The sequence below is a fragment of the Rhinatrema bivittatum genome, chromosome 3 (genome assembly GCF_901001135.1).
Source record: "Rhinatrema bivittatum chromosome 3, aRhiBiv1.1, whole genome shotgun sequence".
NCBI classification, from domain to species: Eukaryota; Metazoa; Chordata; class Amphibia; order Gymnophiona; family Rhinatrematidae; genus Rhinatrema; species Rhinatrema bivittatum.
This window is the reverse complement of record NC_042617.1, coordinates 325931587-325959192: the sequence shown is the minus strand read 5'-3', so window position 1 is coordinate 325959192 and position 27606 is coordinate 325931587. Positions and strand designations below refer to the sequence as shown.

The 27606-nt window shown below is 42.8% G+C and overlaps 1 protein-coding gene across 1 annotated transcript in view; it reads right to left on the bottom strand.

Moving 5' to 3' along the window:
* Positions 1-26457, bottom strand: part of NR2E1 (nuclear receptor subfamily 2 group E member 1) — a gene marked incomplete at its 5' end in the record, with an annotated part of 97310 nt that extends 70853 nt beyond the window's left edge. Inside the window, 2 exons of the mRNA XM_029595307.1 lie at positions 19152-19297; positions 26427-26457. Of these exons, the coding sequence (XP_029451167.1) occupies positions 19152-19297; positions 26427-26457 (177 nt within the window). The remainder of the gene's footprint in view (positions 1-19151; positions 19298-26426) is intronic.
* Between the last annotated feature and the right edge of the window lie 1149 nt (positions 26458-27606).

Genomic DNA, 27606 nt, shown 5'->3' with positions numbered 1-27606 from the left:
CATCATAGTTGATATGACATTGAAATTGTTAAATCAGTGTGCTGTGGCAGTCAAAAAAGCAAACAGAGAGTTAGGAATTATTAGGAAGGGAATGGTGAATAAAATGGAAAATGTCATAATGCCTCTGTATCGCTCAATGGTTAGACTGCACCTTGAATACTGTGTGCATTTCTGGTCGCTGCATCTCCAAAGAGATATAGTTGGGGAAAGTACAGAGAAGGGCGACCAAGGCATGAAACAGCTCTCCTACGAGGAAAGGCCAAAGAGATTAGGGCTTTTCAGTTTAGAGAAGAGAAGGATGAGAGCGGATGTGATAGAGGTGTACAAAATCATGAAAGGACTTAAACAGGAAAATGGGAAATGGCTATTTACTCTTTCAGTTTATACAAGGACTAGTTTGCACTCCATGAAGTTAACAATTAGCATATTTCAAACAAATTAAAAAAAAATATTTTTCACTCAATGCACAGCTAATCTCTGGAATTTATTGCCAGAGAATGTTGTAAAGGAAGTTAGCATAGCTGGGTTTAAAAAAAGGTTTGGATAAGCTCCTGGAGGAAAAGTCCATAAACTGCTATTAATGAATAAGGAATAATATTTTGGGATCAATTTAATGTTTGGGTACTTGCCAGGTACTTGTGACATGGATTGGCCATTGTTGGAGACAGGATACTGGGCTTGATGGACCCTTGCTCTGACCCAGTATGGATTGTTCTTATATTCTTTATTTTACTGTTGCCTGTTATTGTTGACTTGTTATTGTTGACTTGTTCTATGTACATTGCACAAATGTTCAATTGCTCAAATGTTCTATGTAACGCCATAGCCGCGACTGTTCTGTTCTATGGAAACCGATATGATTTGATATTTTGTTCAAGAATGTCGGTATAGAAAAATTCTAAATAAATAAATAAATAAATATTCTTATGTCACTATTCTTTCAGCCATAAGAAAGATGTTGGAGGGTTAGCAGCTAGACTCGAAAGGCAGGCATCTTCAGGCAGGTTTCTTTGTGACAGTGTGAAAAAAAAGATAAAAGTCAATGGAAGATGGGGGCTTTTGGGGGAATCCGTTGTTTTTCAGACTTGCTGCATCTGGCAGTGAGGGATTTCCTGGGGCTGGGGTCCAAGGTTCCCAGGAATCCAGGACCTGATAGAGAGGTGCAGGAAAAAAGCATGGCATGAAGAAGAAGCCAGCTTCTCCCTGAGAAACAAGAAGAATTTAGGATGCCTCATAATCATCTAATTCAAGATGCTGGTGCCTGCTGGAATGTGGCAGAGGTTAATGGAATACAGACGCCCCTTCACGATCGGTCTCTGGAATCAGAGATGGGCATGGATTCCCCCCCGGGACATCATGATTGGGAAATGATGAGTCATATGATACAAATCTTGAAGCCCTTCAAGGATGGCACAGAGGATCTGAGTTCCAGAAGTGCCACTTTGTATGGGGTCATCCCTATAGTAAATATTCTGGAGGAAAAGTTAGAGATTTCTGTGAGCAAGAGGGAATAGAAGCAGAGGCGTTGTAGTTTGTGGACTCCCTGAAGCAGTTTCAGGTGATACTGAAACCTCTGACACAAAAGACAACTTGCACACTTGTCACACTTTGTGATCCATGGGTGAAAGGGAGTCTCACCCTCCAGTCCCGGTGTTTCACATACATGCAGGAGATACTGGCAACCAGGGTGCATTAACAAGAGTGCCAGAGGCAGAGGCACAGTGGGGATGTAATGCAGGAAAGAGCGGCCACCCCAGAGAGTAGTGCCGGCACCGGCAGCACCCTGTCAGCTAGTACTTCTTCCCCCACCTCAATACACAGAAGCTATGTACTCCCCACAGAGCTGTCTCTCCTGAAACAGGCCAGGGCTAAAGCAACTGGCAAGAGAGACACTCGCCCCACTCTAGCAAAGGAGACACTGGCAGAAATTTATATGGCATGCTATTTAACAGAGTCCATCGAAAACATGGACACAGAGGTGCTGGCATATTGGGTACCCAAGTCCATGGTCTGGCCTGACCGGCCAACGTGGCTCAGGCATGATCTTTCCTGCCCACCAGCCAGCATGCTTAGTGAACGTGTTATCTCAATGGCAGGAGACATCATTATTCATGGCTGGCACCATAATTGATAGAAAAGCTGGTCTTTTTTAAAATCAATCTGCCTTTGATGGGCTTTCCAGATTTCCATGTGAGTGGCAAGAAGACTGAAAGCACCTTGGAGGTGTTGCTGCCACTCTGCTTAACTGCCAAGCCCCTGATGCTACACCTTGGGTGCTTTGATGCCTTTCTGTTATTTTCTGCTTGGATCCCAGCCTAGTTCTTCCACCCTACTTCTTTCTTGGTTATACAATAGTATTTTGTCCCCAGATTAAAAATATACAAGTTTCTCCTCCAACCCCACCTTTTTTCTGCTTCTCCACCTTGCTGATTTGTCGTACCCCTCTAGGATCTTGACCTAGTTATTCCATCTTACTTCTATCTTGTTCATACTGGGGTGTTTTGTCCCCCAAAAGGAAAACCCAAGTTTCTCCTCCCACCCATCTTTTTTTCTGGTTATAAACACATCTCCATACTTTTGCCACTGGGGATTCTCTGTGTTTATCCCATGTCACTCTCCAATCTTCAGAAAGACTAGTACAGGGACACATCACTGGGAGCTCTGTGAGAATCTGGAAGGGAACTACCTAACTACCTAACCCTACTAACCCTAACCCTTCCCTCCTGGGCCTACTGCCCAGGAGGGAAGGGTTAGGTCGGCTGTCATAGTTGGTGATTCAATTATTAGGAATGTAGATAGCTGGGTGGCTGGTGGGCGTGAGGATCGCCTGGTAACATGCCTACCTGGTGCGAAGGTGGCAGACCTCACGCATCACCTAGATAGGATTTTAGACAGTGCTGGGGAGGAGCCGGCTGTCGTGGTACATGTGGGCACCAACGACATAGGAAAATGTGGGAGGGAGGTTCTGGAAGCCAAATTTAGGCTCTTAGGTAGAAAGCTTAAATCCAGAACCTCCAGGGTAGCATTCTCTGAAATGCTCCCTGTTCCACGTGCAGGTCACCAGAGGCAGGCAGAGTTCCGGAGTCTCAATGCGTGGATGAGACGATGGTGCAAGGAAGAGGGATTCAGTTTTGTTAGGAACTGGGGAACCTTTTGGGGAAGGGGGAGTCTCTTCCGAAGGGATGGGCTCCACCTTAACCAGGGTGGAACCAGACTGCTGGCGCTAACCTTTAAAAAGGAGATAGAGCAGCTTTTAAACTAGAACAAAGGGGAAAGCCGACAGTCGCTCAGCAGCGCATGGTTCGGAGAGAGGTATATTTAAAGGATACTAATGATGCATTAGAATTAGGGCATCCCGACAGTGAGGTTCCAATAATTAGAAAAGTAGTCCAAGTGCCTGTAACTAAAAACTCCCCTGAGCTAAAAAATTCTAACTTATCCCTATCAATTAAAAAGCAGAATGAAAATACAAACAAAAAACAAACTTTGAAATGTTTGTATGCTAATGCCAGACGTCTAAGAAGTAAGATGGGAGAATTAGAATGTATAGCAGTAAATGATGACATAGATTTAATTGGCATCTCAGAGACATGGTGGAAAGAGGATAACCAATGGGACAGTGCTATACCAGGGTACAAATTATATCGCAATGACAGAGAGGAGCACTCGGGAGGAGGTGTGGCACTTTATGTCCGGGATGGCATAGAGTCCAACAGGATAAACATCCTCCATGAGACTAAATACAAAATTGAATCTTTATGGGTAGAAATCCCTTGTGTGTCGGGGAAGACTATAGTGATAGGGGTATACTACTGTCCACCTGGTCAAGATGGTGAGATGGACAGTGAAATGCTAAGAGAAATTAGGGAAGCTAACCAAATTGGTAGTGCAGTAATAATGGGAGACTTCAATTACCCAGAAATCAGCAGAAGCGACCTTGCACATAAGCAAGCAATCACATAAACATAGTGCAAGAACAAAGATACAGTTCCATCCAAACTTCACAATTATTTTTATTGTAAGTTCAGGTATTTATAGTTCATTTAAGTAAGGCAACTCCAATCAAGTGAACATGAAGAATATTTATAAAGACTTCAATTACCCCAATATAGACTGGGAAAATGTATCATCGGGTCACGCTAGAGAGATAACGTTCCTGGATGGAATAAATGATAGCTTTATGGAGCAATTGGTTCAGGAACCAACGAGAGAGGGAGCAATTTTAGATCTAATTCTCAGTGGAGCACAGGACTTCGTGAGAGAGGTAACGGTGGTGGGGCCGCTTGGCAATAGTGATCATAATATGATCAAATTTGATTTAATGACTGGAAAAGGAACAGTGTGCAAATCCAAGGCTCTCGTGCTAAACTTTCAAAAGGGAAACTTTGATAAAATGAGAAAAATTGTTAGAAAAAAACTGAAAGGAGCAGCTACAAAAGTAAAAAATGTCCAAGAGGCGTGGTCATTGTTAAAATATACCATTCTAGAAGCACAGTCCAGATGTATTCCACACATTAAGAAAGGTGGAAAGAAGGCAAAACAATTACCGGCATGGTTAAAAGGGGAGGTGAAAGAAGCTATTTTAGCCAAAAGATCTTCATTCAAAAATTGGAAGAAGGATCCAACAGAAGAAAATAGGATAAAGCATAAACATTGGCAAGTTAAATGTAAGACATTGATAAGACAGGCTAAGAGAGAATTTGAAAAGAAGTTGGCTGTAGAGGCAAAAACTCACAGTAAAAACTTTTTTAAATATATCCGAAGCAGAAAGCCTGTGAGGGAGTCAGTTGGACCGTTAGATGATCGAGGGGTTAAAGGGGCACTTAGAGAGGATAAGGCCATCGCAGAGAGATTAAATGATTTCTTTGCTTCGGTGTTTACTGAAGAGGATGTTGGGGAGGTACCCGTAATGGAGAAGGTTTTCATGGGTAATGATTCAGATGGACTAAATCAAATCACGGTGAACCTAGAAGATGTGGTAGGCCTGATTGACAAACTGAAGAGTAGTAAATCACCTGGACCGGATGGTATACACCCCAGAGTTCTGAAGGAACTAAAAAATGAAATTTCAGACCTATTAGTAAAAATTTGTAACTTATCATTAAAATCATCCATTGTACCTGAAGACTGGAGGATAGCAAATGTAACCCCAATATTTAAAAAGGGCTCCAGGGGCGATCCGGGAAACTACAGACCGGTTAGCCTGACTTCAGTGCCAGGAAAAATAGTGGAAAGTGTTCTAAACATCAAAATCACAGAACATATAGAAAGACATGGTTTAATGGAACAAAGTCAGCATGGCTTTACCCAGGGCAAGTCTTGCCTCACAAATCTGCTTCACTTTTTCGAAGGAGTTAATAAACATGTGGATAAAGGTGAACCAGTAGATATAGTATACTTGGATTTTCAGAAGGCGTTTGACAAAGTTCCTCATGAGAGGCTTCTAGGAAAAGTAAAAAGTCATGGGATAGGTGGCGATGTCCTTTCGTGGATTGCAAACTGGCTAAAAGGCAGGAAACAGAGAGTAGGATTAAATGGGCAATTTTCTCAGTGGAAGGGAGTGGACAGTGGAGTGCCTCAGGGATCTGTATTGGGACCCTTACTTTTCAATATATTTATAAATGATCTGGAAAGAAATACGACGAGTGAGATAATCAAATTTGCAGATGACACAAAATTGTTCAGAGTAGTTAAATCACAAGCAGATTGTGATAAATTGCAGGAAGACCTTGTGAGACTGGAAAATTGGGCATCCAAATGGCAGATGAAATTTAATGTGGATAAGTGCAAGGTGATGCATATAGGGAAAAATAACCCATGCTATAATTACACAATGTTGGGTTCCATATTAGGTGCTACAACCCAAGAAAGAGATCTAGGTGTCATAGTGGATAACACATTGAAATCGTCGGTACAGTGTGCTGCGGCAGTCAAAAAAGCAAACAGAATGTTGGGAATTATTAGAAAGGGAATGGTGAATAAAACGGAAAATGTCATAATGCCTCTGTATCGCTCCATGGTGAGACCGCACCTTGAATATTGTGTACAATTCTGGTCGCCGCATCTCAAAAAAGATATAATTGCGATGGAGAAGGTACAGAGAAGGGTTACCAAAATGATAAGGGGAATGGAACAACTCCCCTATGAGGAAAGACTAAAGAGGTTAGGACTTTTCAGCTTGGAGAAGAGACGACTGAGGGGGGATATGATAGAGGTGTTTAAAATCATGAGAGGTCTAGAATGGGTAGATGTGAATCGGTTATTTACTCTTTCGGATAGTAGAAAGACTAGGGGGCACTCCATGAAGTTAGCATGGGGCACATTTAAAACTAATCGGAGAAAGTTCTTTTTTACTCAACGCACAATTAAACTCTGGAATTTGTTGCCAGAGGATGTGGTTAGTGCAGTTAGTATAGCTGTGTTTAAAAAAGGATTGGATAAGTTCTTGGAGGAGAAGTCCATTACCTGCTATTAAGTTCACTTAGAGAATAGCCACTGCCATTAGGAATGGTTACATGGAATAGACTTAGTTTTTGGGTACTTGCCAGGTTCTTATGGCCTGGATTGGCCACTGTTGGAAACAGGATGCTGGGCTTGATGGACCCTTGGTCTGACCCAGTATGGCATTTTCTTATGTTCTTATGTATGTTACCAGAAAGACACAGAGAGGATTCTTCCTCCTGTTCTGACTGGGGAAAAAAAGTGCAGGAATAAGTGCAGATCTCAGAAAAGAAGGAAAGAAAGCCAGCAGGAAATTCAGCTGAGAATGCAAGCAATATCACTCACACACAGGGGAAGAGCAGAGAAATCATACAACAGAAGAAAGATGTGTACGTGATGAATGCGTGATATTCCTCAGAGATCCTGCAGCTCTGAAATCACAGCATAGATCTGAAACTGAAGACAGACAACAGACATCCATACAGATTATAGCAAAACCTCCAGTCAAAAGGCAAAAACACAAGCAGAAAACCCAGTGACTATTCTGTGGGTTGTATGGAGAAAGCAAAGATCCTTAAGTACCAAGAGATCTGTTATGCTCAGGCTTGTGAACCCTTGGGCCAACGGGAGGATGGAAAACCTTAGGAGGAAGATCCGTAGGTTCTCCCATCGGGTGGTGAGGCAGGAACAGAAGACATGACCAGCTGACCCTCGGCACTGGAGACAGAGGCGACTGTGGAGGCAGAAGAAGAGTCATGACATCGAGGAAGGAGCTGTGTCTTCACCCCTGGAAGCCTGCGGTCCCCTCAGGAGGAGCCCGTAGAAGAAGTCCAGAAGAAGTCCAAGGTCAAGTGCCAGAGGGTTGTCGCTTACCAGTCCGAGGTCACACACCGAGGGATCACCACTTGCCAGTCCAAAGTCACACACCAGAGAATCACCGCTTGCCAATCCGAAGTCAGGAACCAGGAACAAGGATCCAAAGCACAAGAACTCACCGAAGCAAGTAGACCTGACCAACCACGGAAATTGCCAAGTCAAGGAATGAGCCGAGGAAGCCTCCTTTTATACTTCCTCTGCTCTGGCTCATAAGGAACAGCTGTGGATAGTTAAAGGGATCAGGTCCCTTTAAATCCTTTGAGGGGGTGCGGCCTCACGCCTATGGTGGCCATCTTGGATCCAGGCCGCGGAGGAAGGCATCCCGACACCACGAGGGGAGAGCAAGGTGTTTCCCCTGCCGACTGCCACCACGGAGGCCCGCGCTGGCTCGAGGGCGAGATGGCCCTGACTCTCTCGGCTTCCTCAATGCCGCCGGTGGCGACCTGCCACTGCGGACAAGATAGGGGGTGTGGCCATGGCCATCTGCAGCCGCGGGACACAACAGTACCTCCCTCTTTAGGGCACCTCCCCGGGGGCCCGGGTTTAGCCGGACGTCTCTATGGAACTGGAATTCATCTGAAGCTTCTGTAGGCTTGACAAGGGGCAGACAAGTCTTGGAGACCAAGGAGAGCGGTGGAGCATTGAATAGGGACCATCGCTTGGAGACACTTGTTGTGGCAATTCGGCCCCCATTGGACCAACTGCAAAGTTTTCCAGTCGAATTGGGGGCAGTGTTCTTGGAGCCAGGAAAATCCAAAGACGACGGGGTGTATAGCGTGCTCCAGGATGTGAAAGGTCATCAGCTCGTGGTGAAGGGGTCCAACTTTCAGTTGGACAGACTCAGTGAGATGTGTCACTTATTCCGGGAGGGGTTTACCTTGGATCGATGAGATGACCAATGAGGCTGGAACACGGACCTGTGGAATCCTTAAGTGCTCCACCAAACTCTTCACAATGAAATTGCTACCGGCACCAGAGTCTACCAGGGCTAACGTGTGGAACTCACCATCCGCAGATGTTAGCACCACTGGTAGGGTTAGTGGGGGCACCGGTGAGGTTAGGCCCAGGAAGAGGCCTCCCTCAGGTCCAGGGCTCGAGAGTTTCCCCGGCCTTGCCGGGCATGCGGCTATTTGATGGCCCGCCGCGCCGCAGTAGAAGCGCAGACCTTCGGTACTTTGTCGTTGGCATTCTTGTGTGGCGAGTCTCCCACGGCCCAATTGCATGGGCTCTTCGTCCAGTATTCGGGGTTCTCCTGATTCCCTCTTGGGAGAGGACAGGTGTGGAGGGCTGCTTGAGGGCATCAAGTTTTTCGTAGTCATCCGGACCTCTTGGTGGCGTTCTTGATGGCGCCTATCTATGCGCCCTGCCAGATCGATAAGAGCGTCCAAGACCCTAGGTAGTTCCCGGCCCGCGAGCTCGTCCTTGATCAAGGGCCTAAGCCCTTGAAGGAAAATGGTCTGTAGGCAGTCGGGACCCCAACCGAGCTCCGAGGAAAGGGTTCAAAAGTCTATGGCGTATTCGGCCAATGTCCTTGCACCTTGACGTAAATGAAGCAACTTTAGCCCAGCGGAAACTTCCTGCGTAGGATCACTGAAGTTCATCCGAAAGAGTTCCCAAAAGTCTCTTAGATTACTGAGAATGGGATCGTCCCATTCCCACAGGGGGGAGGCCCATTATAGGGCCTTCCCTTCGAGGAGGGCAAGGATAAATGTGGTCTTGGTGGCATCATCAGGGAAGAGGGCCGCTTGCAGGTGAAAGTGCATATTGCACTGGTTAATGAAACCCCTGCAGGCCTGGGGTTCCCCAGAGAAATGTGGCAGTGTGGGCAGGCGAATTACTGAGCGGCCCCCGGAGATCACAAACGGGGACGGTAAAGGGGGATTTCTGGACACTAATGCCTCAGCACACTGGTTCAGGCCCTCTACTGCTGAAGCGATGGCATTTAGGGTCCTTTGCTGGTCCATCAGATGCTGGGCCATTCCCAGAATGGCCTGGCGGGCAGATGCCTCCGTCGGGTCCATGGACTTGGCAATTTGTTATGCTCAGGCTTGTGAACCCTTGGGCCGACGGGAGGATGAATACCTTAGGAGGAAGATCTGTAGGTTTTCCTGTCAGGTGACGAGGCAGGAACAGAAGACATGACCAGCTGACCCTCGGCACTGGAGACAGAGGCGACTGTGGAGGCAGACGAAGAGTCGTGACGTCGAGGAAGGAGCTGTGTCTTCGCCATTGGAAGCCCGCGGTCCCCCAGGAGGAGCCCATAGGGACCCGGACCACTGGGACTTAGGTGAACCTTTGAGAGGTCAAGAAGCAGTGCGTTTGGTGCAAGGGCTGACTGGAGCTTCACCCCTTGAAGCCTGCGGTCCCCCCGGGAGGAGCCCATAGGGACCCGGGCTGCTGGGACTTAGGCGGGCCCTTGGAGACGGTGGTCCAGAAGAAGTCCAAGGTCAAGTGCCAGAGGTTCGTCGCTTACCAGTCCAAGGTCACACACCGAGGGATCACCACTTGCCAGTCCGAAGTCACACACCAGAGAATCACCGCTTGCCAATCCGAAGTCAGGAACCAGGAACACCAAGACGAGACAGGAACCAGGAACAAGGATCCAATGCACAAGAACTCACTGAAGCAAGTAGACCTGACCAACCACGGAAGTTGCCAAGTCAAGGAATGAGCAGAGGAAGCCTCCTTTTATACTTCCTATGCTCTGGCTCATAAGGAACAGCTGTGGATAGTTAAAGGGATCAGGTCCCTTTAAATCCATTGAGATGGCGCGGCCTCATGCCTATGGTGGCCATCTTGGATCCGGGCTGCGGAGGAAGGCATCCCGACGCCGCGAGGGGAGAGCAAGGTGTTTCCCCTGCTGACAGCCACCACGGAGGCCCGCGCTGGCTCGAGAGTGAGATGGCCCTGACTCTCTCGGCTTCCTCGATGCCGCCGGTGGCGACCCGCCGCCGCGGGCGAGGTAGGGGGCGTGGCTGCGGCCATCTGAGGCCGCGGGACACAACAAGATGCAGTCAGAGACCAAGAAAATGTGGCGAAAGATTCAGAAATAATGACAATTATATTGGGTGCCACTGGCCTGATAAAGAATTTTCAAATGCACCTTGATATGTTGCCTGTTAAGATTACAACTTATGAACTCCAGAAGGAGGATCTCTCTGGTACAATGCAAGTATTAAAAGAAGAGCATTAGCATGAAAATTTGAGAGACTTAGATCATCCCCAACATGCCTTGGCTTATGTATGAGGTTCAGTCGAGTTAAGGTATGGACAAAACAGACTCATTTGGAGAATTGCCCCTCGTAGGAGACTTTTTACATGTTCTGAATGTGGGAATGGTTTCAATAAGAAGAGAGAACTACTGCAACACCAGAAAATCAACAAGGGAAGAAACTGTGCTCAGCTACAGAATATGGGAACAGCTTTATAAAGCAAACCTCACAAATTACCAGGAAAGCCATAATGATGAAAGACCATTGTCATGTTGTGACAAAAGTTTCAATTGGAAAGCAAATTTCACAATAAATTCCAAATTCCACCCAGCAGCAAGGAATGTAATAAAAGCTTATGTCACAAAAATGATACTGAGGATAGATTATTCTCTTAGTCTCTTGTACTAAATCTGACAAGTGGCAAATGCTTCAACAGGGAGTCAGACATCTCCCATGCCACTCTGCCTTGCTTCTATACCACTTATTCTACATCTTAAGAATCTTTCTTCCACTCAGCATTGCTGATATACCAGACTTTGCACCTTGAAAGTCTTGCAGCCAGTCTGCTTTTCTGTCATATCCCAGATGGTGCACCTTGGGGTGATCTTGCCACTGTGGAGGGTTCCTTTTCACCTCTCATGGTGCCTTCATGTGTTGATGCCACTTTTTGTGCAGGTTTATCCATTTATTGGTGCCTTGGGGTTCTTCCTGACAAGTTCATGAAATAGCCCTAATAGAAAAGTTAACATATATACTTTGCAGACACTTGACAATTTATGAAAAAATCAGGATGCCTTTTTGGACTTACTGGGTGGAACTTTGTAACACCTTGTATAGGACTAAGGGCGGGGTGGTGATATGATTATAATCGTGGCAATATGTTGCTGTGCAGTTTACAGGGAGCACCCACGTGATAGAACAATGATGAACATGGATTAATGCTGGATTCTCACTCAGGTTATGTGTTATAGTGTTAAGCTTGATACATTTTGTGAGTAAAGTGAGTTGGGGTGGATATTGTAATGGGGATGTTTCAGAAAAGTGAAGATGCATCTCTTGTGCGGAAATGTTGGAGAAGGTTGTGTTCGTAACAGTGGTTGTAAATTTAAAATTTAAAATAAACCGTATTCAAAAAAATAAAAGAATTAATAAGAAAACTCCAGCTTTGGAGCCCAAAACAGGATGCAGTCCTTCCCCTATTGACGTTAATGGTAAATGAATAAACAAATAAAATGAATAAACAAAATTTCTTTCTGTTTGAAACAAACCAAACAAATAGAGGTGACTTACGAAAAAAAAATTAATGAACTGAAATGAATATTTTTCCTCTGCACAAGCCTATAAACCAGGTATCAGCTGAAAATGAAAACAAGCAAAGGTTTCAGCTTTCAAAGATGTATTTAATGGTTCTCTGTAACTATAACAGCTAAAAACCAGGAAGTCACTTGAAGACCATGGAGGCCCAGTCACAGTTGTTTTGTTTACGAAGACAATGCATGATGGATCCCCTAAAAATCGTTCTTTCATTTAACAGGGCGAGAAGCAATAAGGGAGAGATGAATTATGGTCCTGGTGTGCAATAAGATCGCTGGTGGCTCAGCAGCTGAGTTACTAACGGCCCAGCCGATGACATTTACAGTCAGTTCTCCGAGGAAGATCCAGTGAGGCGTGCACAAAAAAAAAGTCTCAAAAAGGCTCTTCAGTCTGTGTTATACAACAAATTAAGGGGGTCATTTACCAAGCGGATCGCACGTGATATTTGGTGCGACGCCGGTAGCAATCGCACCGCAGAGGTGCAATTGCTGCCGGCTATCGCAGGACCCCCCCCCCCCCATTTCGCCTCCCCGTTACTGCGGGATTCAGGAAGCCCTGCGACGTTGGTAAATCTAGGCCTAAGTGACCAAAAGTATGAAGAAGGTCATCTGTTGTATAAAAACGTGGGAAAGTGTATCAAAAACTCCACAGTGCCCACTAAAGTCATTGTCTAAAACTTAGGGGTGTTTATACTGCATTAAAAATGGCCTGAGTCATTATTGTTATCAGGGCCAATATTCAAATTGCCCACATTGCCTCAAAGTTGAGGGTCTTTGCACCAAATCTCAAAGGAAAAGTTCAGGGGTAGTTTTCCTTTCAAAATAGCCCCAGGGGAAAAAAAATGTAACCACAGATATTCACGCCTGCTCTTTCTGCAGATAGTTTTTCTGGCCAAGAGCACATGGATCATTTTGAAAATCAAAAACCATGCACACAGTTTTCTCTACTGACTTAACTCTTTCCTGGAAATGCCTCTTTTACAATGTGGATAAAAGTGTGCGAGCTGTGGAACTACGGGTGCAGTTTTGCCCACAATTTTCAGGAAGCCAAGTTTTGCAGGTTAAACACCTTTTACCCAAGGAAATCCCTTCGAAAATTGCCCTCCACCTGACCTTGGATGAAGAAAGAGCCAGATCACGTAGGTAAAAGGAGGTAGCATTGTCCTGGTATGGGCTGTCAGTGAGATGAGACCCCCACCTTGAGCACAGTGTTCGGTTCAGGGGGGGGGGGGCAAACTTTCTTAGGACACCGGAGGATGGAGGAGGTGCAGGATTGGGCTACTAAACTAATGCAGGGACTGCAAGACCAGCCCTGAAAATAGAGGCTTATCACACTCAGCATGTCCTCGCTGAAGGAAGGGAAGGATGGTGGGGTTTGGGGAGGCAGGCTTCCCTACGGTACAAGGCAGCTGCATTTCCCGTAGAAGAAGCGAGGGAGATATAGAAGGAGGAAATGTCAGGAAAGACTTCTTTCTTGAAAGGACAGTGAATGTCTGGCACTGCCTCCCAGCAGAGATGGTGGCAACCAAAGCAGTGACTGGGTCACACCGAGGGTCCATCAAGCCCAGCATCCTGTTTCCAACAGTGGCCAATCCAAGTCACAAGTACCTGGCAAGTACCCAAACATTAAATGAATAGATCCCATGCTACTGATGCCAGTAATAGCAGTGGTCCAACCTGAAGTAAGTTGCGCGCGCCGGCCAGGGACAGCGATGAATGGCGCTGTCCCAGCCTGCCCTCGGGGTCCACCCCTCCCCGCCCCCGGGACCACCCCTTGGAAGAGGCCTGGATTTTGTGCGCATAACAGAGGTTACGCACACAGCCGGGCCTCTTCTAAAATGTGCGCAACGCGTGCATGGCAGTGCGCATAACCCCCGTTTTCCCCGCGTGCAGGGGATTAAAAATCAGGCCTTAAGTAAACTTGATTAATAGCAGTTAATGGACTTCTCCAAGAACTTATCCAAACTTTTTTTAAACGTAGCTACAGTAACTGCACTAACCACATCCTCTGGCAATAAATTCCAGAGTTTACCGGTAATTGTGCATTGAGTGAAAAAGAATTTTCTCCGATTAGTTTTAAATGTGTTACATGCTAACTTCATGGAGTGCCCCTTAGTCCTTCTATTATCCAAAAGAGTAAATAACCGATTCACATTTACCCGCTCTAGACCTCTCATGATGTTAAACATCTCTATCATATCCCCCCTCAGTCGTCTCTTCTCCAAGCCGAACAGCCCTAACCTCTTCAGCCTTTCCTCAAAGAAGAGTTGTTCCATCCCCTTTATCATTTTGGTCGCCCTTCTCTGTACCTTCTCCATTGCAAGTATATCTTTTTTGAAATGCGGCGACCAGAATTGTACACAGTACTCAAGGTGTGGTCTCACCATGGAGCGATACAGAGGCATTATGACTTTGTCCATTTTATTCACCATTCCCTTCTTAATAATTCCTAACATTCTGTTTGCTTTTTTGACTGCCACAGCACACTGAGCCAACAATTTCAATGTATTATCCATTATGATACCTAGATCTCTTTCCTAGGTGATAGTTCCTAATATGGAACCTAGCACCGTGTAACTACAGCATGGGTTATTTTCCCCTATATGCAACACCTTGCACTTGTCCAAATTAAATTTCATCTGCCATTTGAATGCCCAATCTTCCACTCTTGCAGGGTCCTCCTGCAATTTATCACAATAGCTTCTGATTTAACTACTTTGAATAATTTTGTATCATCTGCAAATTTGATTACCTCACTCATCACATTCCTTTCCAGATCATTTATAATATATTGAAAAGCACCAGTCCAAGTACAGATCCCTGAGGCACTCCACTGTTTACCCTTTTCCACTGAGAAAATTGACCATTTAATCCTACTCTCTGTTTCCTATCTTTTAACCAGTTTGTAATCCATAAAAGGACATCGCCACCTAGCCCATGACTTTTTAGTTTTCTTAGAAGCCTCTCATGATGGACTTTGCCAAACGCCTTCTGAAAATCCAAATACACTACATCTACCGGTTCACCTTTATCCACATCTTAATTAACCCCGTCAAAAAAATGAAGCAGAATTGTTAGGCAAGACTTCCGTTGGATAAATCCATAATGACTGTGTTCCATTAAACCATGTCTTTCTATATGCTCTGTGATTTTGATCTTTAGAACAGGTTCCACTATTTTTCTCAACACTGAAGACAGGCTCACGTGTCTATAGTTTCCCGGATCACCCCTGGAGCCCTTTTAAATATTGGGATTACATTTGCACCCTCCAGTCTTCAGGCACAATGGGAGATTTTAATGATAGGTTACAAATTTTAACTAATAGATCTGAAATGTAATTTTTGAGTCCTTCAGAACCCTTTGATGCATACCATCTGGTCCAGGTGATTTGCTACTCTTTAGTTTGTCAATCTGGCCTCCTTCCATGTCTCCCTCTCTTCTTCTATGGGAAATGCGGCTGCCTTGTACTGTAGGGAAGCCTGCCACCCCACAGTCAGTTTATCTGACTCATCATTTTGAAAGCCATCTCTGGAATTGGCATCTCCCCAACATCCTCATTAGTAAATACAGAAGCAAAGAATTCATTTAATCTTTCTGCAATGGCCTTATCTTCTCTAAGAGCCCCTTTTAATCCCTCGGGCACCTAATGGTCCAACTGACTCCCTTGCAGGTTTCCTGCTTCACATATATTTTAAAAAGTTTTTCTTATGAGTTTTTGCCTCTACGGCCAACTTCATTTCAAATTCTGTCTTAGCCTGTCTTTTCAATGCTTTATATTTAACTTGATAATGCTTATGCTTTTTCTTATTTTCGTCTGATGGATTCTTCTTCCAATTTTTGAAGGATGTTAAACTTTAATGACATATAAATTGAAAAAAAAAATCCTCACCTTTTTTCCTAGGTTGCTTGTTGATGACGTTCTCTTTTTTCTTCTCTTGGCTTCTGTTTTATTGTTTCATTGTTTGTTGTAAGCAATTGTTGTAAGATGTATTATTGCTGATGTCATTTGTTTTACTGTGTATGTTACTTGTAATCCACTGAGATTTATAGATTAGCAGAATATAAATAGTTTAAATAAATAGATAACTAAATAAATGTGAACTGGTTAATTTGTGTTGGTTCACACAAGCCTGACTGTGATCCCTAACTTGGAAGTATGAGTGATATCTACAAGTAACCAATCAAGAAGCTGCTTGCTGCCCAGAACCAATCCAGAGGACAAATAGTGTCATCTGAATCAGATCCTGCCTACATTTATTGTAAATTTGGAGTCATTTATAGACTGCTCATAAAGAGAATCTCCTGCTGAGCGGGGAAATAATATATTGAGGAGGATCTAGGTTAAGAGAAAGAAAGCAGGCCAAGGGCAGTGCCTGTGTCTGCTAGAAGAAACCTGGGAGAAGCTGCAACATGAGGAAGAATAAATCTCTTGGCAGTACCAGATACAACCCAGGAGACAGCAGAATGTAGGAAGATCTGCCAGCACAGAGGAGAGAGATGTTCTTTTTATCATTTTGGGCAAGGAGATCTGCATCCTAGGTAAACCTTTGGTCATACGCCCACCTTCCCCCAACTTACCTTCAGTACTGCACACCTTTCTTTCAGGCCGATTCAGTAAAAACGTGGGAGAGCGGACGAATGCCCACTCTCCCAGCGTGCACACTGGCCACTCGCCGGTGCACGCGATACAGTATGCAAATGAGGTGGTGCGGTAGAATCGGGCAAAAGGAGGTGCTAGGGACACTAGTGCGTCCATAGCGCCTCCTTTTAGCCCAGAGCGGCGGCTATCAGCGGGATTGACAGCCGACGCTCAATTTTGCCGGCGTCGATTCTTGAGCCTGCTGACAGCCATGGGCTCGGAAACCGGACGCCGGCAAAATTGAGCGTCCGGTTTTCGACCCGACAGCCGCCGGCCGACTTCCAATTTTTTTTTTTTTTAACTTTTTTTACTCTTCGGGACCTCCGACTTAATATCGCCATGATATTAAGTCGGAGGGTTCACAGAAAAGCAGTTTTTACTGCTTTTCTGTGCACTTTCCCAGTGCCGGAAGAAATTAGCGCTGACCTTTGGGTAGGCGCTAATTTCTGAAAGTAAAATGTGCAGCTTGGCTGCACATTTTACTTACTGTATCCCGCGCACATACCTAATAGGGCCATCAAAATGCATTTGCATGTTGAGGGCGCTATTAGGCGCTATTAGGTTGGACGCGCGTTTTCCTCCCCTTACTGAATAAGGGGTAAGGGAAAATGCATATCCAAGAGCAGGCTCCGTCGGAGCGCACTGTACTGTATCGGCCTGTTTGGCAGAATCGGCTCAGGCACAGCACCCTCTGGGCCTTCTGCTGGTGGGATTTTGCTGCCTCCAAAATTTTGGCGCTCTAGGTGACCGCCTAGTTTGCCTAATGAAAACACTGGCCCTGCTGTTATTTGTACTATAAACGCCCCCAGTAATTGTAGAAGAGGTGATTCATACATCTAAGGAAATAAACAAGTCCCTGGCTCAGCACTTGTCCCATTTTATACTCACTGATGCCTTTTTCCTTCAAAATCTTGTCCAGTTTTTTTTATCACAAAGATATTTAGTATTGAAGTCATGATGTCAATCTCCACTAGTACAATGCCACATAATTTCACCAACCTTTAATAAATAATTCCTTCTGAAAATGGTGAAATCAATTGCCCTTTGCCCTTAGAGGATGTTCCTAAATTTTGTTTTTTTCCTACAGAGGCAGGGATGTGCAACTCCAGTCCTCAAGAGACACAGATGGGTCTTGTTTTCAGGACAACTGAAATATGAAAATTAACAGGATTCTTAGACCAAACATGTACAAATATAGCTGATGAATATTCATGGTGAAGATCCTACAGACCACATCCATTTGTAGTTCTTGAGGACAAGGGTGGCCTATGCCTGCTCTTGGGTAAAAAGATGGCCTCTAAGTCCATAGTGTAAAAATATTGCCTGAGCGGTAATAAAGACAGCGAGGAATGTTCAGCCTATAGCTGTGGGGTTCATATTTTCCATGATTCAGCAAACTTGTCTTCTAGTTTTATTGTGTGAGACCTAACAAAAAAAAACCAAAACAGGTAATGTTATTTGCGCATATTTTCTACTCCATTAAGATCTTTTTGGGTGGTTGGGCATCATAGTGGATAATACTTTGAAATTGTCGGCTCAGTGTGCTGCAGCAGTCAAAAAAGCAAACAGAATGTTAGGAAATATTAGGAAGGGAATGGTGAATAAAACAGAGGATGTCATAATGCCTCTGTATCGCTCCATAGTGAGACCACACCTTGAGTACTGTGTACAATTCTGGTCTCAACATCTCAAAAAAGATATAGTTGTGATGAAAAAGGTCCAGAGAAGGGCAACCAAAATGATAAAGGGGATGGAACAGCTCCCCTATGAGGAAAGGCTGAAGAGGTTAGGGCTGTTCAGCTTGCAGAAGAGACGGCTGAGGGGGGATATGATAGAGGTGTTTAAGATCATGAGAGGTCTTGAACGAGTAGATGTGAATCGGTTATTTATACTTTTGGATTATAGAAGGACTAGGGGGCACTCCATGAAGGGAGAACATTTAAGACTAATCAGAGAAAATTCTTTTTCACTCAACACACAATTAAGCCCTGGAATTTGTTGCCAGAGGAGGTGGTTAGTGCAGTTAGTGTAGCTGGGTTCAAAAAAGGTTTGGATAAGTTCTTGGAGGAGAAGTCCATTAACTGCTATTAATCAAGTTTACTTAGGGAATGGCCACTGCTATTACTGGCATCAATAGCATGGGATCTTCTTGGTGTTTGGGTACTTGCCAGGTATTTGTAGCCTGGATTGGCCTCTGTTGGAAACAGGTTGCTGGGCTTGATGGACCCTTGGTCTCACCCAGCATGGCAGTTTCTTATGTTCTTAAAGGTAACATAGTGATGACATATCATCTTCTGCTAGTTCTGTTGACAGACCTATAGGCAATTTTATAACACTGCCTGCTGATAATTCAAAAGTTCTCTTTCTCTGTCTCTTAATATTTGTTTTAACCCTTGATTCCCTTTTTGGATCCAAAGACAGATTTTTGTTAGGTTTCATTTCTGTTATCATAAGATGTGTACAGCTTTTATCATGCCCATATTAAAAAAAACAAAAAAAAACCCCTTCAAGAAACGTAATTCAGGTGGGAGGAAGGAGAAGGAGACATGGACCAGCAGTGATGGGAGGGGGTAGACTGCCTGATCTTCCCTTGGCTGTAGTGTATATGTGTATGTGAAGGGGGGAAGATGTTAGGTGAATTGAGCACAGGGATGAAAGGTGGTAGAGTACCTGATTTCCTGATTTGCAGACATAGCTTCTGTTCCTCCTGATACTTCGTTTGAAAAATCCTGAACATCCGTCGCAGGCATAGACTCCGTAGTGCTTGCCAGAACTGCGATCCCCACAGACTTTACAGGGAATGTCCAAGATTCGACCTAAAACCGCAGAGGCAGAAAGAGACAAAGAAATGGACAGAGAGAGAGAGAGAGAAGGATATAGACAGTGAAGGCAAAGATAGAGTGAATGAGAGGGGGAGGAAGAAAGAGAGACAGACTTAAATGAAGATGTGAGATGATGGATATCAGATATAGGAGAGGCGAGAGAGAGGGAAATATGGAAGAAACTCAGAGGAAAGGAGAGAACAAATGGAGGAAAAGAGAAAAACAGGAGAAGAGAGATGAAAGACAGAAAGATCCGAAGAGGGGAAGTACATAAAGAGGAGACGGTAATGGTAATACAAGATATGAGAATGGGAAGAGAGGGACCAAAAAGAGAGAGATAGGAAAGGAAATATTGTAATAAAGAACAGCAGAAGAGAACAAAGAGACAGCAAGAGAAAGAGAAGGATGGGGGAAGAGAAACAGCAAAAAGAGAAAGGAGACAGATGAATGAAGGAAAAAAGAGACAGGCAGATGAAGACAGATGAAAGAAGGAGAGACAGAGGCAAAAATTAGGATTTTGCAAAAAAGCCAAAAATTATTCAGTACAAATACAAATTTTAATTACGTACTGAAGAAGTAGGAAGTAAAGTATAGCAGATCTGGATTATGCATTTGTTTTACAAATGTAACCTAACTACCCAAGAACTAAGAAGTAGAGCATATCAGGCCTGCACTATGCATCTCTTGTAAATGTAACCAAACTACCCAAGAAGTAAGAAGCAGAGCATACCTGGCCTGGATTAAGCATCTCTTACAATGTTACCTAACTACCCAAGAACTGAGAAGTAGGGCATATCAGGCCTGCACTATGCATCTCTTGCAAATGTAACCTAACTACCCAAGAAGTAAGAAGTAGAGCATACCAGGCCTGACTATACATCTCTAGTAAATGTAACCAAACTACTCAAGAAGAAAGAAGTATAGCATACCTGGCCTGGAATATGCATATTTTACAATGTTACCTGTTACCTAAACCAAGAAATAAGAAACAGAGCATTCCTGGCCTGGATTATGCATATTTTACAATGTTACCTAACTACCCAAGAAGTAAGAAGCAGAGCATAACAAGACTGGATTATGCATCTCTTACAATGTTACTTAACTACCCAAGAAGTATGAAGCAGACCATACCAGGCCTGTATTATTCATATTTTACAAATGTTACCTAACTACCCTAGGAGAAAGAAGTAGACCATACCGGGTCTAGATTATGTTTATTTTTACAATGAAAGCTAACTACCCAAGAAGTAAGAAGCAGAGCATACCAGGTCTAGATTATGCATATTTTACAATGTAACCTAAGGTTACCTAACCCAAGAAATAAGAAGTAGAGCATTCCTGACCTGGATTATGCATATTTTACAATGTTACCTAACTACCCAAGAAGTAAGAAGCAGAGCATACCTGGCCTGGATGATGTATATTTTACCATGTTACCTAACTACCCAAGAAGTAAGAAGCAGAGTTTTCCTGGACTGGATTATGCATATTTTACAATGTTACCTAACTACCCAAGAAAAAAGAAGCAGAGCATACCAGGCCTGGATTATGCATATTTTACAATGTTACTTAACTACCCAAGAAGTAAGAAGCAGACCAAACCAGGACTGGATTATTCATATTTTACAATGTTACCTAACTACCTAAGAAGTAAGAAGCAGAGCATACCAGGTCTAGATCATGCATATCTTACAATGTTACCTAAGGTTACCTAACCCAAGAAATAAGAAGTAGAGCATTCCTGACCTGGATTATGCATATTTTACAATGTTACCTGACTACCCAAGAGGTAAGAAGTAGAGCATATCTGGCCTCGATTATGCATATCCTACAATGTAACCTAACTACCCAAGAGGTAAGAAGCAGAGCATACCTGGCCTGGATTATGCATATATTACAATGTTACCTAATGTTACCTAACCCAAGAAATAAGAAGTAGAGCCTTCCTGACCTGTAATATGTATATTTTACAATGCTACCTAACTACCCAAGAAGTAAGAACCAGAGCATACCTGGCCTGGATTATGCATATTTTACAATGTTACCTAACTACCCAAGAGGTAAGAAGTAGAGCATATCTGGCCTGGATTATGCATATCCTACAATGTAACCTAACTACCCAAGAGGTAAGAAGCAGAGCATACCTGGCCTGGATTATGCATATTTTACAATGTTACCTAACTATCCAAGTAGTAAGAAGCAGAGCATACCTGGCCTGGATTATGCATATTTTACAATGTTACCTAACTACCCAAGAAGTAAGAAGCAGAGTTTTCCTGGACTGGATTATGCATATTTTACAATGTTACCTAACTACCCAAGAAGCAAGAACCAGAGTATACCTGGCCTGGATTATGCATATTTTACAATGTTACCTACCTACCCAAGAGGTAAGAAGCAGAGCATCCCTGGCCTGGATTATGCATATATTACAATGTTACCTAATGTTACCTAACCCAAGAAATAAGAGAGGCATTAGAGCACCTGATGGATATGCATATTTACAATGTTACCTAACTTCCCAAGAAGTAAGAACCAGAGCATACCTGGCCTGGATTATGCATATTTTACAATGTTACCTAACTACCCAAGAGGTAAGAAGCAGAGCATACCTGGCCTGGATTATGCATATATTACAATGTTAACTAATGTACATAACCCAAGAAATAAGAAGTAGAGCATTCCTGACCTGCAATATGTATATTTTACAATGCTACCTAACTACCCAAGAAGTAAGAAATAGAGCATACCTGGCCTGGATTACGCATATTTTACAATGTTACTTAATGTTACCTAACCCAAGAAATCAGAAGCAGAGCATTCCTGGCCTGCATTATGTATATCCTACAATGATACCTACCTACCAAAGAAGTAAGAAGCAGAGCATACCTGGCCTGGATTATGCATATTTTACAATGTTACCTAACTACCCAAGAGGTAAGAAGCAGAGCATACCTGGCCTGGATTATGCATATATTACAATGTTAACTAATGTTACCTAACCCAAGAAATAAGAAGTAGAGCATTCCTGACCTGCAATATGTATATTTACAATGCTACCTAACTACCCAAGAAGTAAGAAATAGAGCATACCTGGCCTGGATACGCATATTTACAATGTTACTTAATGTTACCTAACCCAAGAAATCAGAAGCAGAGCATTCCTGGCCTGCATTATGTATATCCTACAATGATACCTACCTACCAAAGAAGTAAGAAGCAGAGCATACCTGGCCTGGATTATGCATATTTTACAATGTTACCTAACTACCCAAGAGGTAAGAAGCAGAGCATACCTGGCCTGGATTATGCATATATTACAATGTTAACTAATGTTACCTAACCCAAGAAATAAGAAGTAGAGCATTCCTGACCTGCAATATGTATATTTTACAATGCTACCTAACTACCCAAGAAGTAAGAAATAGAGCATACCTGGCCTGGATTACGCATATTTTACAATGTTACTTAATGTTACCTAACCCAAGAAATCAGAAGCAGAGCATTCCTGGCCTGCATTATGTATATCCTACAATGATACCTACCTACCCAAGAAATAAGAAGCAGAGCATACCTGGCCTGGATTATGCATATTTTACAATGTTACCTAACTACCCAAGAAGTAAGAAATAGAGCATACCTGGCCTGGATTACGCATATTTTACAAGGTTACCTAAGTACCCAAGCAGTAAGAAGCAGAGTTTTCCTGGACTGGATTATGCATATTTTACAATGTTACCTAACTACCCAAGAACTAAGACGCAGAGCATACCAGGCCTGGATTATGCATATTTTACAATGTTACTTTACTACCCAAGAAGTAAGAAGCAGACCAAACCAGGACTGTACTATTCATATTTTACAAATGTTACCTAACTACCTATGGAGTAAGAAGCAGAGCATACCTGGCCTAGATTGTGCATATCTTACAATGTTACCTAACTACCCAAGAAGTAAGAGGTAGAGCATACCGGGTCTAGATTATGTATATTTTACAATGTTACCTTACTACTCAAGAAGTAAGAAGTATAGCATACCTGACCTGGATTATGCATATCTTACAATGCCACCTGTTACCTAACCCAAGAGTTACGAAGTAGAGCATTCCTGGCCTGCAATATGTATATTTTACAATGCTATTTAACTACCCAAGAAGTAAGAAATAGAGCATACCTGGCCTGGATTACGCATATTTTACAATGTTACCTAATGTTACCTAACCCAAGAAATCAGAAGCAGAGCATTCTTGGCCTGCATTATGTATATCCTACAATGATACCTACCTACCCAAGAAGTAAGAAGCAGAGCATACCGGGTCTAGATTATGCCTATTTTACAATGTTACCTAATGTTACCTAACCCAAGAAATAAGAAGTAGGGCTTTCCTGGCCTGGACTATGCATATTTTACAATGTTACCTAACCACCCAAGAAGTAAGAAGCAGAGCATACCAGGACTGGATTATGCATCTCTTACAATGTTACTTAACTACCCAAGAAGTAAGAAGCAGACCAAACCAGGACTGGATTATTCATATTTTACAAATGTTACCTAACTACCTAAGGAGTAAGAAGCAGAGCATACCTGGCCTAGATTATGCATATTTTACAATATTACCTAACTACCCAATAAGTAAGAAGTAGAGCATACCGGGTCTAGATTATGTATATTTTACAATGTTACCTTACTACTCAAGAAGTAGAGCATTCCTGGCCTGCAATATGTATATTTTACAATGCTACCTAACTACCCAAGAAGTAAGAAATAGAGCATACCTGGCCTGGATTACACATATTTTACAATGTTACCTAATGTTACCTAACCCAAAAAATAAGAAGTAGAGCATTCCTGGCCTGCATTATGTATATCCTACAATGATACCTAACTACCCAAGAAGTAAGAAGCAGAGCATACAGGGTCTATATTATGCATATCTTACAATGTTACCTAAATACCCAAGAAGTAAGAAGCAGAGCATGCCGGGTTTAGATGATGCATATCTTACAATGTTAGCTATTGTTACCTAACCTAAGAAATAAGAAGTAGAGCATTCCGGGCCTGGTTTATGCATATTTTACAATGTTACCTAACTACCCAAGAAGTAAGAAGCAGAGCATACCTGGCCTGGATTATGCATATTTTACAATGTTACCTTACTACCCAAGAAGTAAGAAGCAGAGCATACCTGGCCTGGATTATGCATATATTACAATGTTACCTAACTACCCAAGAGGTAAGAAGCAGAGCATACCTGGCCTGGATTATGCATATATTACAATGTTACCTAACTACCCAAGAGGTAAGAAGCAGAGCACACCTGTCCTGGATTATGCATATTTTAACCGAAATATTGGAAACATCTCAGAAAGATCAGGTTACCCCTGCCACATTGGTGGTTACATTTCTACTCGAAGCAGATAAAGAGTGGACATTAAAAATGTTCTTTAGACATAGATCAGAAACTTTTTTGGGCCTTTAGGTGAATGTTTTTCCAGATTTATCAAAGGTTACTCAAAAATTAAGGAAGCAATTTTTTGTTATTAAGACCCAGAGTAATGAAAATTGGGGTTATGTTTCTGATAAAATATCCATGCAAATGTCTTATAAAATATCAAGGGATGTCATATGTTTTCTATCAACCGAATCAACTTACTGCTTTCTTGGTGGGGAAAAATATATTACCAGGAACTTCCTCTCCTATAGAATGAATGCCAGTTCCGCCAGTGAGTAAATCACGTACCCAGATATATCTTATAGCTTCCTTTTCTTTAAAATGAAATTGTAATTTACAATATTCTTTTCCTTAGGTCATAGTCTTGGGTTCTAGTATTGAGGACTTTGATTTGAGATCAAAATGTTTATTTCTCAATTGTAATGTTATATTTCCTGTTAAGATATTTAACTTGATGTATCTCTTTTTTCAAACAAGAAGTGTTTTCTTGAAAATAATTGTTAAATTTATAATAATAATAAAAAAAAAAAAAGCAGAGCATACCTGGCCTGGATTATGCATATTTTACAATGTTACCTAACTACCCAAGAAGTAAGAAGTAGAGCATGCCTGGCCTGGATTATGCATATTTTACAATGCTACCTAACTACCCAAGAATTAAAACCAGAGCATACCTGGAATCGATTATGTACATTTTACAATGTTACGTAACTACCCAAGAAGTAAGATGCAGAGCATACCTGGCCTGGATTATGCATATTTTACAATGTTACCTAACTACCCAAGAAGTAAGAAGCGGAGCATGCCGGACCTAGATTATTCATATTTTACAAAGTTACCTAACTACCCAAGAGGTAAGAAGCAGAGCATACCTGGCCTGGATTATGCATATTTTACAATGTTACCTAACTACCCAAGAAGTAAGAAGCAGAGCATACCTGGCCTGGATTATGCATATTTTACAATGTTACCTAACCACCCAAGAAGTAAGAACCAGAGCAAACCTGGCCTGGATTATGTATATTTTACAATGTTACTTAACTGTCCAAGAAGTAAGAAGCAGAGCATACCTGACCTGCATTATGCATATTTTACAATGTTACCTAACTACCCAAGAAGTAAGAAGCAGAGCATGCCGGACCTAGATTATGCATATTTTACAATGTTACCTAACCACCCAAGAAGTAAGAAGCAGAGCATGCCGGACCTAGATTATGCATATTTTGCAATGTTACCTAACTACCCAAGAAGGAAGGAGCAGAGTATACCGGGCCTGGATTATGCATCTTTTACAATGTTACCTAACTACCCAAGAATTAAAAGCAGAGCATACCTGGCCTGGATTATGCATATTTTACAATGTTACCTAACTACCCAAGAAGTAAGAAGCAGAGCATGCCGGACACCTAGATTATGCATCTTTTACAATGTTACCTAACTACCCAAGAATTAAAAGCAGAGCATACCTGGCCTGGATTATGCATATTTTACAATTTTACCTAACTACCCAAGAGATAAGAAGCAGAGCATACCTGGCCTGGATTATGCATATTTTACAATGCTACCTAAGTACCTAAGAGGTAAGTATCAGAGCGTACCGGGCCTGGATAAGAACATATGAACATAAGATCATGCCATTCTGGGGCAGACCAAGGGTCCATCAATCCCAACATCCTGTTTCCAACAGTGGCCAATCCAGGCCATAAGAACCTGGCAAGTACCCAAAAACTAAGTCTATTCCATGTTACCGTTGCTAGTAATAGCAGTGGCTAATTTCTAAGTCAACATAATTAATTGCAGGTAATGGACTTCTCCTCCAAGAACTTATCCAATCTTTTTTTAAACACAGCTATACTACCTGCACTAACCACATCCTCTGGCCACAAATTCCAGAGTTTAATTGAGTGAAAAAGAACTTTCTCCGATTAGTTTTAAATGTGCCCCATGCTAACTTCATGGAGTGCCCCCTAGTCTTTCTATTATCCGAAAGCATAAATAACTGATTCACATCTACCCGTTATAGACCTCTCATGATTTTAAACCAGTGGCGTAGCCAGAATTGATTTTTTGGGTGGGCACAAGGTTAACATGGGTGGGCTGTAGGCATGCAGGTCTACTAGTTGTTTTTTTACTGATAAATAATGCCAAATTATGCAGCATAGCATTCACATCTACGCCTAAGTATGAGGTTTACTTAATGATACAAACATAATTCACGGTGATTTGTGGTACTTTAGCCTTCTTATTATTACGATTTTATACACGGCTCCTACCTGTCCATAAATTTTGAGAGAGCGGTTGTGTTGCTTATATTTAAATTGCTAACATCTCAAAATATAGATATATATTTTTACCTTTGTTGTCTGATCTTTGTATTTTTCTAATCAGTTGGTCCTGGTCTCTTTTTCCCATTTTTTCCCTTATAGCTCATTTCCTAATTCCTTTTCAGTGTCTTTCTTCTATTACTGTCTTCTTCCCTTCCACACACACACACACACACACACACATACACGCTTTCTCTCACAGACTCCCTCTCACACACTCAAGCTGTCACTCTCATATGCTCTCCCCCCCACCCCCCCACAAGCTCACATTCAAGTTCTCACTTTCTCACCCCTCCCCAGGCTTATATTCTTATGCACACACAGACGCACATCCAGGCACCCATTCTCACCCACACACATAAACCCAGACTCCCATTCTCACCCACAAACCCATGCTCCCAGTCTCACCCACACATATTCAAGCTCCCATTCTCATCCATACATATACATATTTAAGGTACTATTCTCACCCACACATACACACATTCAAGCACCCATTCTTATCCACATATTCAAGCTTCCATTCT